Here is a 17,610-nt window from a genome sequence, read left to right as displayed (position 1 = left end):
ATTGGCTGATTAGCTTAATTTCCCTGGCAGATCTACTTTAAAGTGAATAGTTTACTAGAATTATTGTTTTAGCCTCGTGCTATCCATATTAATACATAGAAAAATGCATTAATATATTTTGTGAATTTGCGAATGAATGGAGTCATTCGATGGATGAGTAGTGGTGTGATGAGGCAGGACCTCGCGACACGGTGAGGCTCATTCACTGATCTTCAGTCGGAGTACTCACGTCTTGTTATCTCAGAATTACTTCTACTAGGTGATATTTTCGAGGTATCTTTGTTATACTGATGATTCGGCACCTTGCTCGCTGTTTTTTGCTGGTCATTCATCCATTAGTGGAAGAATATGTAACTCTGACTAATTTTACGAAACTAGCAGAGAAGGTTTTGTAAAGATTTACAGGAGATCTACACATTTTGTGTATCTTAATCCACTTATCGTTTCTGTTGTTGCAATCTTAATGTTTTTCGATCTTAATGACTTCTCGGACGATTTGAGTTTTCACACAATGAAGAATGAGAGGTATAGGGTTGGAACTTTCAAACTCTTCTGTAAGACATGCATGTAGTGATGCTGTGGTATGGAGAAAAGTGACAAAACATCGTCATGATCTTGTCTCGTCTGAAAACATTGCGTTTTTTAAATACTTGTACATTACTAGACATAGTTCATCTTGATAAAAAAATGCTTGATGAAAGAATCAAACGTTTCTTGAAAAATACTATAATCATACCAGTAAAATTTAAATAAAATGTCCAAAATTCTAAGATTTACTAGTTGTTTCGTTACTTTTTTACTTGTCGACCTTATAAAACATAATATAGTGCTCTAGAACTCAAATAAATAATAAAGTAATGCGATTTATTAGTCTCACAGTTAGTTTTATTTATAATACATAATTGGGTCTATTTTCTCTTTCATATCCATATCTTTCTGTATTTTCTCTAGATTTTGTCTGATTTCTATACTTTACGACAATAACCACTGTGCTTATGTGCATGAAAGTCCCCTTTCCAAATATTTTGTGAACCATGAAACTTTAATTTTTAGTTACATTAATCCGGATGCCTCAACTGAAGCGCCTATACATTGCTTTTATGATTTGATAGTAAAATAATGGCAGACCGGTGCCATTTTGTAAAATTATTTTAAATAGGATCATATGGCAGCTCATATTTATTGCACTTAAAAACTATTGTCACCCAGCCCTAAAATATTGTACAATTCTGCCGAGAAATTTCAAAACGACAAAACGTTCTGGCAAACAAACGGTTATATACTAATCAGAAGTAACCATTCTTCGATCATCTAAAGCACTTGTTGCCATATGACCAGATTTTGACACAAAAGTGACCATTTTCTTTAACACACTTCGAGAACGAATCACTTCTGAATGGTTTTCGTGATCGTGAAACACCCACACAGCGGATTGGCGTTTACTTTGCGGTTCGTAGGAGTAAATCCAAGAAAAATGTAAAACATTGCTCGAAAATGTTCTCGGCTAAGATCCATTTTTCGACCGACTTGCTAATTTCAAAAATTCACTGTATTTACACGACTTGTTGTATAGCAATGAAACTCTCGATTTATGGCAACAAAAGATTGAGGTTACATTTGTGTCGGAAGAAGACCTGTTCAATCATTTTCCAAAATGTTAACGACTAACAAATTAGTACGGGCAGTCTACATTTTTTTTTACAATTTCGCTATTTAACTGTCTCCATTTTAATACACCTTGACAGAATGTAAGAAAAATATAGGAACATAGTAAGATACGAGAGTTTTGAAACTTGCCATGTGATCCAATTTAAAATAATTGTACAAAATGGCGCCCGTTTTTCATTTTTAACGATATCGTTACTGAAACATCATAAAAACCTTGTACAGGTGCCTCAGTTCAATTACCTAAGCTTTATGGTTCAAAAAATAGTTCGAGGTAGATTTTAGACACCCACTCTATGGTGGTAATATTTTTACTTTATCTAGTGAAAGAGGGGGTAATAATAAAGAACATAAATATTTAACGAAACAACTGGTAATATTTCTGATACGCAGACATATAAAAACTATTTTCTTTGTTCTATTTTGCAGTTTTTTATAAAAAGATGAAAGTGCATATTCAAAATCGCTCATTTGACGGGATCTTATTCTGTTATTATCGGCAGGTTTTGTTTTGCGTAACTTCATTAATTACTGTCCATTTAAACAATTAACTTGATTTATTTACACTTCTATTATATAATGAATTTTATTAGCCTAATTTACTCTTAAAATGGCATAGTCTCATTTAATTTGTCTACATCAGTATTAAATTTTGCAAATATCTATCGACTGCGCCATTTTAAAATTTTTAAATATGTTTGATGTATCAGGGACTAGTTATCGTACACGCAGCACTTACTTTAAATAATATACACATTGTCAAGTTTTCCCTACAGGTCTAAGTAAAAACCTATTTGGAGCTATTGGATATTTTCTTATGAATAGACTTTTAACTCCACGATCTCTTTTCTTGTTAAAAATTATATAAAACGTGAATTGTTAAATATATATTGCTCATCATGAATTTTCATGCAGTTTGCTCGAAACAACCATCATACATAAAATAGTGATAGACAGTGTCGAATAACACTTAACCAAAAATAACACTGAAAGGCAATTTTAGTTAGTCGTCCTCAATTTTCAAGTACTACAAGTTGGTTTTATCGTAAACTGAGACATTCAGTTTCAGAAAAATAGTTTTCAGAATCAGTCAATACAAGCCATAAGTATTAAGATTTTACTAACGCATAGAAATTAAACTTTACATTTTATTGACTCACAGTTGTGATGACGTCAATGTTAAATTTGAATGGATTGAAATCTGTCATCTGTCATCAGTTGTCATTCCAGTTGTCTGGAGGTTGTTTACTTTTCTGTTTTTGTTTACTGGTAGTTAATCACTTGTACAGGTCGACAGAAATATCTGAAACCGCTAAGGTCAGACCGATCGAGAACTTTGGTTACGCGATGTTGTCAGATCAATCGGATTTCAAAGATTTTTCGGTTTTTTATTTGTTACCTATTTCACAGTAAAATTGATAACAATTCTATAATGCTTTTACATTTTTATTATGAATCGAAATATTAGACGTAATAAGATTTTAATGACGTACTTACTTTGATTTAAATAATATCATCATTACTCGAATTGCTATCAGAATCTGATTGAAAACCTTAACTGTCTGATTCAGGGTTTAAATGAATAATAATATTATCGTATTCAATGTCCTTTGTCAATGACTTAAAATATTTTGAAGCTTTTTTTTTCATGAAATTAAAGCTGTACAAAGATATGTGCAGATATTGACGTATCCTATTAAACATCTATGGATATTTTTTAATCGATTGATTACTCGATAGATGTCCAATCTTCTAGATGTCGATATTGCCAAAAAACACTATTAATTTAGAGGTGTACTTAAAAAAGGAACGAAACTTTGCCTTTCAGTGTAATTAATTTTACATTACCGTTTAATCTACTAACAGTTGTTTCATTCTTTTATATTTTCAGAATATTATAATTAATTCCTTGTTTTTATTTTATTACTTTATTACTTAAAATATATATATACACAGTACGTCCCAATATCGAATACATTAAATAAGCTATTCTACGGCTCTTTTGTGGGACAGGCGGTATAATAATAAAAAGAAGAATCGCTGATTTAGTTTATTTTAAAAATTCTAATAATGCTGTGATAAAATTAGTATTTATGTATATACGATGAATTGAATCATTCCAATTATTATTTTCCGTTTATTAAAAATATGTGCCTAGCTTTACCATATTTTTTAAGATCGTTTATTGTGATATTTACAAATTTTGAAAAACAAAAAACACAGGATGGCTACCTATATATTTAATTTTTTCTTTTGTGTCTCTTATAGGGAATGAAAGGAGAATAAATATAACATGTGACTCGCACTTTATTCCTTTCTTCATCTTTACCTCTCTCTCCTTCCTTCTATCTGTTTATCTTCAACAGAATTGTTTGCGGCAGTATTGTAAATGGACTGTATGTTAAATTTTATTTATTTATTTTATAATTATGAATTTTTTAATCAATATAGAGAAAAGTACCATACAAAAATGAAAATGCACCTTGTCCTTTCTTGTCTGGCTCTTCGTTATAGTGAACAACCATTCTGACTTACTAAACTTAATTTTCACCGATAAACAAATTCAACTGATAAGTTTATGTCATAAAACCCAATTAAAAGTTACGACATCGGTAGAGACACTTTTGTTTGTTACAAGGAGTTTTGCAGTTAAATTATTAATACATAAATCAATGGCAAAATATGCTCCTGCTGCGTGGGCTGAATAGTGAGTACGTATTGTTTCTGCGCCAACAGTCGCTGAGTGCGCACAAAGATGCCAAAATTTGAATTAGATCAAAAATAATAATTAATGTCTGCACAAGATGACGCACAGAATATCTGAAACCTCATAGTAATCTCCAATCTTTTTAGAAACAAATATATTTAAACCTCCTTCAACAAATCATAAGTCGCTACCAATATTGCTAATAATAAGGCGTTTTCCTTTTCCGTACAGAGCTTTTAAACTTATCGACAAATCAGTTAAGAAAGCTTGTCGTTTCATTTCACTTAAGTTACAAAACACGTCTTGATATTTTTGGAATATTTTCATTAGATTGAAGAGAAGAAGCATTTTTTTATTAGTTGGTAATTCCTTTTTGAAATAAAATTCATGTCCTGCACGACGAATGGCCTGTTTGGTTGTATCATCCAATTTTATTTGTTTCCGTCCTCTTGTCTCAATCTTCAAAGTATTATTATCGTTTGTTTCATCGTCTGTTTTAATTACTCTGTACACACTAGCTTCGGGAACTTTTGTCAAAATACTACATAATGTAACTAATCGCTTACATTAATATTTTGTTCTCTGGCTCTAAGTCCCTTAAACACATTTCCGATCATAATTTTTCTTCGGGTGTTAAATTGTGACGTTTCTTTTTGATATACGGTTCACTATACTACTGTCAGTCATATTTATTATTCATCACCAAATTAAATTAAACTAAATTACTCACAATTCACAAAAAGTAAACGTAAAAGCTCCTTCACTAGTAATAATACTACAAACAATTCTGTTCTTTGCTTTATGAAACCCCTGTAAGTGTGGTTATGAAACCGACGTACAGATAACATATAATAAAATTTCTACTCGAACAATGGCGTTGTTGTCGGTTACAGCACCGTAATTTGCGATGATGTTGATCGTAGAGCTTATGTACCGTTAGAGAAATATATTAACTACAACATTGCAGATAACTTCAAGTTGAATCACGCTGATTTCTTAGAACCCAAATCTTTGCCAAAACATTTGAGACCAGTCAAATTATTGAAATTGATTTCATATTTCAAAATGCTTCTATCTCAACGCATATTATTTGAACAGTCAGAAGAAGACCTTTTTCAATTTTTTACAGATTAAACAGGTTCTGCAATAATCCTCTAATTTGTTTATTAAATAATAATTAAATTTTCTCCTTTTGTCGGAACAAAAATATTTTTTCTATAGGGTAAACGTGTAGTTTTACTGGCAAAAAAAAGAATTAAAACATGAGTCACTTTCTATAATTGTGATATTTGATTGTACCTACTTATACATCCTTTTATCATTTTTCTCACCTCTTATATGTACATATACTCACAATTTATACCTCACTATTTATACCTCTTCATTTATACCTCTTTCATCATCTTTTGGCATTTTTATATTCATTTATCTCAATTTTCGCTCCTTTTCCGCTCAGTATATGTACCTTCCTTCTTCATTCTTCAATCTTCTATGGCTTATTTCACTTTTTTTATACTAATTCTAACTTTCTCCCCCTCCTCTCTTCGACTGTAATAGAAGGCTGATAGAATAGTCTATTTGGTTAATGTTATTTCTTATGAGAAATCTTTAAGGCCCATTTCTGCCCTTTTTGCCTCATTTTAGGTCGTCGCTGAATGACATAGATTTTTTCGTATGAGGTCTTTTGTTTGTCTTCATCGTGTCTTGGGCTGCGCAGCTTCGATTAGGTCTGAAACCTTTTGTTCGGGTGGGGTATTTTCAAGAATTTTTGTCCTATCCTGTTTAAGAGAAGTCGTTCTAGAAGTTTTTAGCAGCAGCTGAGAAGTGTTATGGGACGATAGCTTTCAACTTTATCGTTGGGTTTACTGGTTTTAATACAGTAGTTACTTTGCTTTTCTAAAAAGCTTTTGGAAGGTTTCCAGTTGTTAAGATGCATAAGTAGAAAGCAGCCAACCATTTTTTTGTCCTTTGGCCGTATTGCAGTAGGAAATCAAGCTGTGTCCCGGCAAAACCAGGTGCCTTATAAGTTTTTATTTTTCGGAGGCTGATGTTATGTCGAGCTGTTTGGCGTAAATTATTGAGTCTATTTTTTTTATATATTTTCTGAGGTTTTTATCACGTAGACTCCTAATTAGGGACACTCTTCAAGTAGCCTTTTCGAACAGTCAAGTCCCTAAATTTTTGAGTAGCTTTAAGATTGTCTGCTCGACCTTTTGAAGTCTATTTTCTCCGTTGTTTTTATCCATTTATTATTCCGAGCTTCATTTAGCGTTTGTAATACGACACTAGCTACATCTGGGTCACCATTATATATATATATATATATATATATATATATATATATATATATATATATATATATATATATATATACGCACCAGTGGATAGCTCCTCCTTATACAGGAAATTTACATATAATAGGTCCTCCACTGTGGTAGGTCCTCCGTATACGGAGGACTTATCGCAATCATTATAAAAGAAGTCTACACGTCATTCTAAACCATTGAGCAAAATTTCAGATGGATGAGTTATTGCATGTTTTTGTACGTTTGAATACTTTAGTTCAATATGATCGCCACATTACTTGTTGTGTCGCCAGCGTCGGCGTATATTTCGTTACGTATATTCAAATTATAGTTTACCGACCTTAGTTCTTCCTATTTTTATATTACGGTGGTTTAGTCCTCCTCTGGAATAATGATTCGAAAACTACTTAATAGTCTTCCAATCTTTCTTTAATATTTAAAGTAATATAATATATATATTTTAACAAAAAATCTGAATCAAAGTAGACAGGTTTTTGTTCACAATAAAAGTGATGGTGAAAACGAAAAATGAATTCAAATGTAATGTATTTGTTATATTGTAAACGAATCTGATTATTTAAGGGCTATATATATATTATTGATAATCATTTGTAAATTTTTAACAAGGGCTAACGAAAAAAAAACATGTATATATGTTCGTTATAAATATTTAATTTTAATCATTATTTATATTTAAAAACAAATAATAAAAATATGAACAAAACTGAATATATAAACACAAATAAAAATACTTTACGAAAACTCAGAATATATTGCAAAAACTGAATTTCGAAAAAAACTTGGACATTTAACACTTTTTATATTCATTTTGAACGAAGACCTTTATTTTGAGCCAATTTTTATTTTTTAATATATCAGGATTTTTTAAAATCAGATCTTCACATTCCGATTTTTTGGGGGGCCTCTTTTGTTTAATGTGGGTTTTAAAATACATTTTGACTACTTTCTTCTGATTTTCTGTCCACGGAACTAAAACCCTTTTTTTATTTTTTGCCTTCATATCCAATATTCCCTTTTTTTCATTATTACAACTTTCTGAACCTTTTGATTCAATAACATCATTGGTTTCATTTTTTTGTTCCCCAAATACCTCGTTATTATGTCCATCATCATCTTCCATAATGTCTTCTTCCAAATTTATCTCTATTTCTTCTAAACTTTTTCCCTTGAATTGACCTGCTTTACCTTTCTCCATTAACAGGAGCAACTTAGAGATCTTTACAGTTTGATAAATGTCATCGGGGAGTCTATATGAAGATCGATGAATTCCTAATGTGTGCCCCATAAATGAAGCCAGTTGCTCCATGTCATTTTCCGACATGGTAAACAACTGGGTTAGCGTTGCTAGATGTTTTCTCAGCCTTGTACATGTAAGAGCACTAGGATTTTTAGCTCCGCATAATTTAGCATATTTTGACATTACTTCATACCCTCGAATTGGTTTATCAAATTTTGGATTAACAAAAAGGTAAATACTAGGTGTTTTTAAAAGTAAATCTCTACATTTTGTAATCATTTCTAAGTGTTCTTGTACATCCTTACTTACTAGGACGGGTACACCACGTCCCCTTTTACCTTTTATTACTATTCTTCTAAAACTTTTCATTAAAATTCTTTCGGTTTCTGAAATTGCTTCAGAAAATTCTTCATAACATTGATTATCTTTAGCGCTAATGTAACTCTGTATGGTCATTCTTTCTAATTCACCAGGGCGCCTTCTATTTAATAAGATAAGACGGCAATATATAGTTTCTAACAGAAACACGTAAGAATTAATATCATTATTATTTTTCTGTAATTTATCACAAGATTCATTTGCCCTTCGCACGAGATAGTTTTTCAATAGCTTAAGGTCACTTGCTGGTGGTATTAACGTCACTTTGTTCCATTTTTTCATGTCTAAATCATTTGCAGCTTGACTGGAAATATCATATTTCCAATTTCCTTCTATTATTTGTATTAAAGATTTTAAGTCAGCTTTAGCGCTGGCACTTCTAACTGTAAACTCAGACTTTTTCGCATTAAGCATAAGTGCTATATCACAACACTGTTTTATTGTAGTGCCAATATTTTTAGCAAATGATGGAGCTTTAAAAGTTTTGCTCTCGTTATCATATTTTGAAACTATTTTAGTAGCAAAAACTAAAGAATCGTAATATTCTGGTTTCAACGAGTCAAAAAGCGTTTTGATTGAGGAACTATTTTTTCTTAGTTCGATAACAATTTTAGCTAATTCCCTCATTTTTCTTGACGCTACTGGTATAAAGTGTTGTTCTCTATGGATCTTCAAATATCTTGAGCCAAACGCACAAATGAGCGGATCTTTTTTAGCCACGAGTGATACATTGTCTGCTCGCATTCGAGGAAAAACAGTTTCTTTTAAATAAGTGTCCAATTTAAGGTGCCTTAATAAGAAATTTTGTGCTTGTGATTGGGAATTTCTGGTTATTGAATCAGGATTACATATTTTTCTGTGGCGCCATAAGTTTTTTGCCGAATACATGCCGAAGCAGTGGTCACACGGTAGGTAGTTTGTATCTGCAGATCCTTTCCTAACTGGTTTTACATTTGCAGAACCTAACAAATAGTTTCCCTTTTTTCTCAAAGCAAATAACAATTGCTTTCTCGTTTTACTTCTTGGAGGGTAAACCAAAATTTTTTGAACTTCTAATTCGCTTTGATGATTTCGTAGTATATGTCTAGGAAAATTTAATACAACTGATTCACAAAAGTAACAAAAAACAGATTTTTTAAAGACTTCGTATTTATATTGCAAGTTTCTTCCACATGTTGATGGATATTTAGGCTGACAGAAGACGAAGGTGAATTAGATTGTTCCTAAAAAGTATGTGCTTTGAATTATATTGCTAAAATATTTGAAATAAACTTACCTCAATATTTAACTCATCTTTGTTAACTTGTTTTGGACAAAAGTGGGAAGAAAAATTATTTATTTCTGGAGAACCTGAAGACTTTTCCTAAAAACCCAATTAAATAAATATTACATTTTTTCTGTTATCCATTTCAATATTACAGAGTACACAACACATTTTATTCTAAAGTTTTATTGCACTTACTGAAGAATCTTGGAATCTAACATTTCATCAGAAGCTGGTGATGGAGTTTCTAAGTCTGGAGAATCTGTGTTATCTTTATCACTTTCTTCAGGTGTAAAGATACTGTCAGGTGAACCATAAAATTGAGGGGAACTTAAGGATATTTCCTAAAATTATTTTTCATAGTAAAAAGTGACTGAAGTAGGGAAATACAGTAGGCGGTAAAATAAACAGTACTGAAATGAATATTGAAATGTATATGAATATCTATATATTTAGTATACATGATATAGCCTTACCAACATTATTCACGACGACGTTTCCGATAAAATAGATGTTAAAGATGCCCTCTGGCACTAAAAAAATCTAATTGGAGTTTGTTATTCCGGAATGTCAGACATTGTATCGGTCTGCCTCCTTCAGCATTCCCCATATGTACGTATCATGTGGTGTTAGTTAGGTTAGGCCTGATAATTGCGATGGGTATGGAAAATCACTGAACAGTATTCGAAGAGACTCACTGACCGTGTGACAGATTGCCCGTCCTGCTAAAACTATTGTCGATTTTAAGCTTTTTGGACCGATTTCGCGACCTTTTCCGTATGATCGAAAATAGTACTCCACGATAAAAAAATTTTCTGTAAAACTAAGAACCATCCTGAAGCACCTAAAATTATCATGACATTCACATAAGTTATAACGTCGTTCAGAAATCACTTAATACGTTTCGGCGCATGACACATACAAATCTGAGGCATATGCATTTTAGTACTGTTTATTTTGCCGCATACCGTTCATATTTGAGAATAAAATGCTCTTAAATGTTAAACTTACGGAAGAAATGTCAGATGCATTAGAATTTTCAATCGGTAATATTTCATTAGCGGTTTTTTTACCAACTTTATACTGATCTTCATCTTTGTTATGTTGTTCTTGTAGTGTAAAATTACAAGGGAGTATATTTTCTTTAGATCCACTATAAAATCGAGAGCTTTTGATCTACAAAATATTTTTTTTATTTAAGTATAAGCAATGTTTTTTTAAAAATCTAACTGGAACTTACCGAAAGAATTTCAGTTGAATTTACTTTCTCGCTTACTGATTGGTTAATTTTTACGGGACTTAACGCTCTGTTACAAAAACAAATTAGTTTCATCCTAAAAATATACTGGTGATAAAATATCTAAGTATTGTTTAACTGAGTGGGCAAAAATTTGAACCCTACTTTTTTTATACTCTTATACTTTTATACAAAATTTTTATGCTCGTATTGATGTTTTGGGGTCCCGGCCTGCTTGATCTGAAAATAATTTCATGCACATGTTTACTTTTTAAAATTCAAGTTGTCCGTGACAGTTGAGAAAAAAAAATTTCATTTTGGTCAATAATACGGCAAAATTATATTAATAAAAGTTTTTCAAAATATGAAATTATGTCAAAATACAAAATTTCACAAAAATCGGATCAATTTCACTAAATCAGATACACTTGGTATTATAAAAAAACTATCCAACGGATTTTTTGCCGTAATCTATGCAACATTTAAATAAACAAAAAAATGATATCGTTGACAGAGTAGAAGGCATAAAATTATCACCGATAAAATGAAACTTGCTAAGCAGGCAATTTTACGTGTAAATGAATCATTTTCTTGAATTTACGACTCTATTCTGACCTGAATCGAATTTTGTTATCTAAATTGACATCTTAATATTATTGTTATCTTGAAAAAAAAAAGTATATCTACTAAAGTAAATAAATTATTTTCAAACTCTTTCAAACTAGTTTAACAAACAGTTTGAATTTTCAAAGCCTTAACCATTGACCAGTTTGACTTGACTTGAATTATTTGCCAAAGTTTGACAGAGTACGCCATGATAAGCTAAGCGATATTCTTGAAAGAGAGGACATAGATAATAAAGATCTGCGAATAATTCTCAATATAAATATATTGAAATCAGGAAAATATCATAAAAATAGAAAATAAGACATCACAGGCAATAGAAATACGTAGAGGAGTATGACAGGGAGGCATCTTGTCACCGCTGCTATGTAATGTTTATAGTGAAAGCATCTGCCAAAAACCCTTTTTGCAAGCAAACGAATGAATCGTAATCAGTGGAGAGGTTATAAATAATATTGAATACGCGGATGACACTGTATTAGTTGCAAGAACAGTAGAAGAATTACAACGATTACTTACAAACATAAATATTGCTTGCAACAATTATGGCATAAATATCAATATAAAAAAAAACAAGTATATGGTCTTCAGTGAAAACATGACACAACCAGCATATATTAGTATAAACAGCATTCAAATTGAAAAAGTATCAAGTTACAAATACTTGGGAACTTATTAAGAAGGAAAGGAAAAGACCCAGAAAGTTTTACCAACGATAAAATGAAGAAAATAATATTTGGGTCACCTAATGAAAGGACATAAATACGCATTACTTCAAAATATAATTCAAGGAAAAATAAAAGGAAAACGGAATCTGGACCGTAAAAGAATGGTTGCGGAATTTGAGAGAGTTTTTTAGCTGCACCACTAATGAACTCTTTAGGTCAGCTGTAAACAAGGTCAGGATAGCCTTGATGATTTCCAATCTCCGATAGGAGTGACACAGGAAGAAGAATTATTTGTCAGAAGGATTGACTTGAGTTTGACTGGAAATTAAGTCAAACTCAAGTCAATTTCAAACATTCAAGTCAAACTTGTGCAACTCTAACCAGCCGAGACGCCAAAATATCAAAACGAGATTCAAAAATGTTTGATCCATTACATGTATAGTTAAATCAATCCCTTGATACACTGTATAATATGTGTTTATAAATGTAGTTCAGATATATTTGTAAAGTGTACAAAAATATCTAATGTGTAATGTGGAGAAGACAGAAAATATATTATTTTGCATAATTATCTAGTAGTTTTGTTCAATCCAACTACCTATTAAATTGAAACAATATTAAATTGTATTTATTACCCGTTCTGTAACAAAATAAAAATTATATAAGTACATACCTAGAGTTTCCAGTGCACTACACACTTCAAACAAAACGTTAGAAATTGTTAGGCTTACAGATTTTTTCGCGCCAAATATACTCTAATATATTATTTGGTTTACGTATCCACCGTCGTTTAGTCTCTGATTTATATTTGGAGGAGTAAACCACTGTAATGTAGTTTTGACGTATATTTTGAATAGCAGAAAGATTTATTTTGTTAATTTAATATACATTGGAGGAGGTATGTATAGTAATTTTAGATGGAAGACCAATTGATTTTAATTTGGTAATTGTATAAAAAATTATAATGTTTTTATTTTCAATACATTATAAGAATTGTAAAAAAATTAATATACACGAATAATATTTTAAAGATATTCACTCCTTCTAGAAGACGACTTATAACCGCATTTTGAAAAGAGGAGCTATAGTCGGGTCGTGTAAATATATATATATATATATATATATATATATATATATATATATATATATATATATATATATATATATATATATATATAGTCATTCTAAAGTCCTTCACATATATATATATATATATATATATATATATATATATATATATATATGATGATATGTTACATCAATAATTTCAAATCCTGGTATTCAGCCTCAACGTTTTAGATCAGGTTTATCACCTAAGTACATGAGTTTCCTGAATGGTATTCACGTCAATGTTATTTTTTTTTCAGGATCTTTGAGTTTCTCAGAGATCTCTTACTATGATCTTTAAGTTTATGTTTAGTTGACATAATTCTCCTTGTTATATAGTCCTGACTAAAACTGTTTTTCGTAATTGTTTCCTTGTATATAGATGGCTAGAAGATCTTTAAAGAGATAGACGAGCCACAAACTGTAGCACTAGCTCAATTAGCGTTACGCAGGTGCACGTTTAAAATTCTGTATTATTAAGGAAATTAGTCTATAGTTGCTGCATTCTGTTATGGAACTTTAATTACGGAGATTTTGACAGTTGACATAAGTAGTGTATGACTTTTAAGCCAGTCTTCCTCACATTTTTTAACCTACTTATGGACTTCTAAATAATTATAGTTCAGCTCGAAACAAGTAATGAACATCATCGTTTTTCTAAACGTATTTGATTCAATATACGTAGGTAGCCATCTTGGTCTGTAGTGTCCTATGATTTTTGATTAAAATTTATATTGAAAACAGTTTATAGTTTTAGGTGCTGAGGTATTAATATTTGTATAGTTTATTCTTTTTTAATATTACTATTATCTTTTTTATACACTTTTATTAAGATTTTTGTAGATAAATACATGATTTAGCAACATGTGGTTTTCTTTTTAAATTTTTTTTCCTGATGGGTCCATTCTGAAGAAATGCTGTACGTCAATATATGCCTATATCAGCGATCTTTACAAGTAGAGAGGTTTATAAGAATTACTGAAGTCTTAGTGAAACCAACTCAATCTGCAATTTAATGAAAAGAGGAATTGAAAGTTTTTGGGAAGACTTTGAAGCTCAAAGTAGCTTTTGTAATTGTCATTGTTGTATAGACAAAGAGAAATATCTGAAACAATCAATAAAAAAGCCATTGGAACGAAAGATGGAGACCCACATAATATCTATTGACCTTTAAAAGGCGTATGATAGTGTCCCATTAGCCAAGCTATGGCAGATGCTGGAAAACAATAAAATTCCACCGATTTATATAAATGCTGTGACAAAAGTACTTCCCCGAGACTGCTGCGTTGCATCTACACTCTTTAAAATTTATTTGGAGAGGGTTTCAAATGGCTGGAAAAAAATGTGAACACCTATGCGTATTCCAACTGAAGTTCATAGACTATAAAGCTTGAATTTTGCTGGTGATCAAGTCATATTTGCGGAAGATCAAGATAATATCTACTTCATGCTAAAAAATATAGATGATGAATATGCTAAGTGGGATTTATCAATTAATCCATCAAAAACAGAGTATGAAGTTGTGGGAGGTAAAGGAAGGTGCTTAGAAGTAGGAGACACTCAAATCAGAAATACTTATACTTATAAATATCTCGGTGTAAGCATTAAAAGTGATATTCGAAATACAAAGGTAATAGCAAGTGCAATTAAACAAACAGGGTTTTCAGTTGCTCTCCAGGCGGTTGCTGGCCTTGTGAGGAAGAGGATGTTTAACCTTTCTCTTTGGCCTGCCTGCTTTAACTTTCCGGAGAGTTTGACTATGCTCCCCTTGCTTCCATTTTCTACAGCTTTAATTGTTCAGAGGAAGAAGATATCTCCTTTCTCCTGGCATCCTTTGGCCTGATGATGATGACCAAATCCGAAGAAGGGCCCGAAGTTAAATTTCTCTAAGACCTTCATAAATGGATCGTCTATTGAGAAAGTCTAGGTATATCCTGGACTAGATTTCTCGCAGTGGAGTACTTTCCAGTCTTGCGTCCTCGGGCCACGATTTATCTTAATCTGTTGAGAATTTTTCAGTAGACATTGCGGTATCTTTTTCTTCATTGGTATCTAGACAGAACATATCTGAGTTTTGGGAAGATCAGAAAAAAGAATCAAAACATACTAGCTTATTATTTGTATAAAAAATGCAGAAGAAACGCGAGAAGCGCAAAAGAAAAAATATGGATACATCCTATTTTGTTAGAAAGAAAAAAGTATGGTGCTTTCCATATACACTTGACAAAGAATTGAAAAAAGACTAAACAAAATTCTTCAATTACTTCCGAATGGATCAAGAAACTTTTCGCAAATTGTCAGGAATAGTACATGATAAATTAAAACGTGATGACACTAATATGAGGCTATCCACTCCACCTGCTGAGCGACTAGCTGTTACCTTAAGGTATGTATGAATTATGTTATTAGTATAATAGAATAAAAAACTTCTTACAATCTCATTAAATTCTTTATTATTTAAAAATATGGTCTATATACAAAACAAAAATTATTGGTAAAATGTGGATGATTTTGCAAAATCGAAATCTACGTCACTTTGACTAATGGACGAGTGGTCTGATATTGAAGATTGTTCTGCAAATGGAAATGATTCTGGTGCTGGTATTTGGGGTTCACTCACTTGACTGAAATTTGCAGTTGAAGTTGAGGGTGTATTCCGATATGGCTCAAATGCTGTGGTTTCTATTCTGTTGAGATATCCTTGTATTTGATATGACGTACTCCTTTCAAAGTTCTGGGGCTGCGGAATATGCTGCGCCATAAGCATATTTCTCTGTTGTATGTTTCTTATGAATAAAATTACCTCGAATCGAAAATTTATTAATTCTGTATCACTAAACTTCTCAACAGTATGTGCAATTCTCCTGAAGAAACACATGACTGGACTGCTGTCATCACGATTGGAAGAATCCAGCATCTCGTGTCAAAATTCCATCTGTAGTTTCATCTCTGACAGGTAGCTTTTCGGAGGTAGTAGGTGGCATATTATGGCAATTTTATGGAGGAATTGCATTTGCTCAAAAAATTTATATTTTGTGCTAGCCTTTGCTTCTAAACCGGACTTCATCTCTTTCAGTTTCTTCGTACATCTCATCCAGTTATCTCTTGCCTTGCTCCACTTCTTTGCAACTTCTTTGCCTGAAAAAGAAAACACCGATGATATTCACAGATCTTCAATACACATTTAGAATGGGAATCAAAACTATAAGCTACATTGTTCGAGAAGTATGTAAAACAATATGGTCGGAGTGAATAAGACTTATATGAAAGGCATTATAAATAACATAGCAAGTGATTTAAATGCTACTGATGGCTCCGATTCTGCCCTGCGCGAACTACCCCGATCAAATTAGGTAGGAGGAAATTTAACAGAAAAATAATATTCGCAGATTACTATTTCATGTCACCAGAAGGGAGATTGCAATGGCAGAATCAATATATTTAAGACATTTTGAACGGTTATTTTATTATTAAATGTTTATTTACCAAAATCGTTTTTTTCCTTGTCCGATAATGACTCGAAGTCTTCGTGCAGAATCACGCAGATTTCTCTCCATCCTGCAAAATTGAGGTGCTTTTTATAGCTTTCCGTCGTTTTATCCCACAGCACTTATTAAAATCTCCAATCAAAATCCATATTTTATACGCAACAAAGAAAAAATTTATTGACACAAGGGGTGCTCGTCCGACGTGGTAAACTCACTTGCATAAACTAAAGTGGTTCATTGCACCAGTCCGACGAACGTCTTGTCGAGGGAGACCGGATATGTAGACGGTGACAAGTTTCCCAACGGATTGGTTGCAGGTGCGTAGTGCGTGAATAAACATTCATACGAGCCTGAAAGACACTGAGCAACGGCTAACGGAAACGTTTAATCGGACCGTTGACCGTTGTCGTTAACAAGAGACCTGGCCCCTGGGGGTGCATACATCTGACCTGATTCTTTTTCAAGGAGTTTTGAACAGGTTTATTTCATTCTTTTTCGTTCTTCTATCTTTCGATATACAATATGTATATATATATATATATATATATATATATACATATATATACATATATATATATAGATATATATACATATATATATATATATACATATATATATATATATATATATATATATATATATATATATATATATATATATATATATATATATATATGTATATATATATACCAATTATTTTCAAACGAAGTACAGAAATTTTACTGATCAAAATATTATTTGACATATTTAAGTATTATAAATGCTAAAATTTTTTTTTGTTTTTTGATAAGGCTTCCACATTTAACAACGTAATTGCAGCGGAAATTGTTTGTTAAGGCATCCGGTATATCTTGTTATCGCTAAGATATCCAAATCAGCGTGCTTTGAAATTTCGATAAAATGTGTGT

The 17,610-nt window shown here is 31.6% G+C and overlaps 1 protein-coding gene across 4 annotated transcripts; it reads right to left on the bottom strand.

Annotated features, from left to right (window-relative positions):
• Window positions 1-6,780: 6,780 nt before the first annotated feature.
• Window positions 6,781-13,194, bottom strand: LOC140441094 (uncharacterized). 4 transcript variants are annotated; one of them, XM_072531531.1, is made up of 3 exons: window positions 10,819-13,194; window positions 10,590-10,754; window positions 6,781-9,922 (listed from the first exon to the last, which is right to left on the bottom strand). In XM_072531531.1, exons 1-3 carry the CDS (start codon window positions 10,909-10,911, stop codon window positions 9,773-9,775), a joined length of 408 nt encoding a protein of 135 aa, XP_072387632.1. In that variant the 5' UTR covers window positions 10,912-13,194; the 3' UTR covers window positions 6,781-9,772. The 4 variants fall into 4 exon arrangements, with proteins under 4 accessions (XP_072387632.1, XP_072387630.1, XP_072387629.1 ...); XM_072531529.1 differs by having other exon boundaries at window positions 6,814-9,537; window positions 9,591-13,194; XM_072531528.1 differs by having other exon boundaries at window positions 6,814-9,922; window positions 10,590-13,194.
• Between the last annotated feature and the right edge of the window lie 4,416 nt (window positions 13,195-17,610).

Source organism: Diabrotica undecimpunctata, chromosome 5 (assembly GCF_040954645.1).
Source record: "Diabrotica undecimpunctata isolate CICGRU chromosome 5, icDiaUnde3, whole genome shotgun sequence".
In the NCBI taxonomy this organism is placed as follows: Eukaryota; Metazoa; Arthropoda; class Insecta; order Coleoptera; family Chrysomelidae; genus Diabrotica; species Diabrotica undecimpunctata.
The sequence above is the reverse complement of the archived record's forward strand: the minus strand, read 5'-3'. Positions and strand labels throughout refer to the sequence as shown.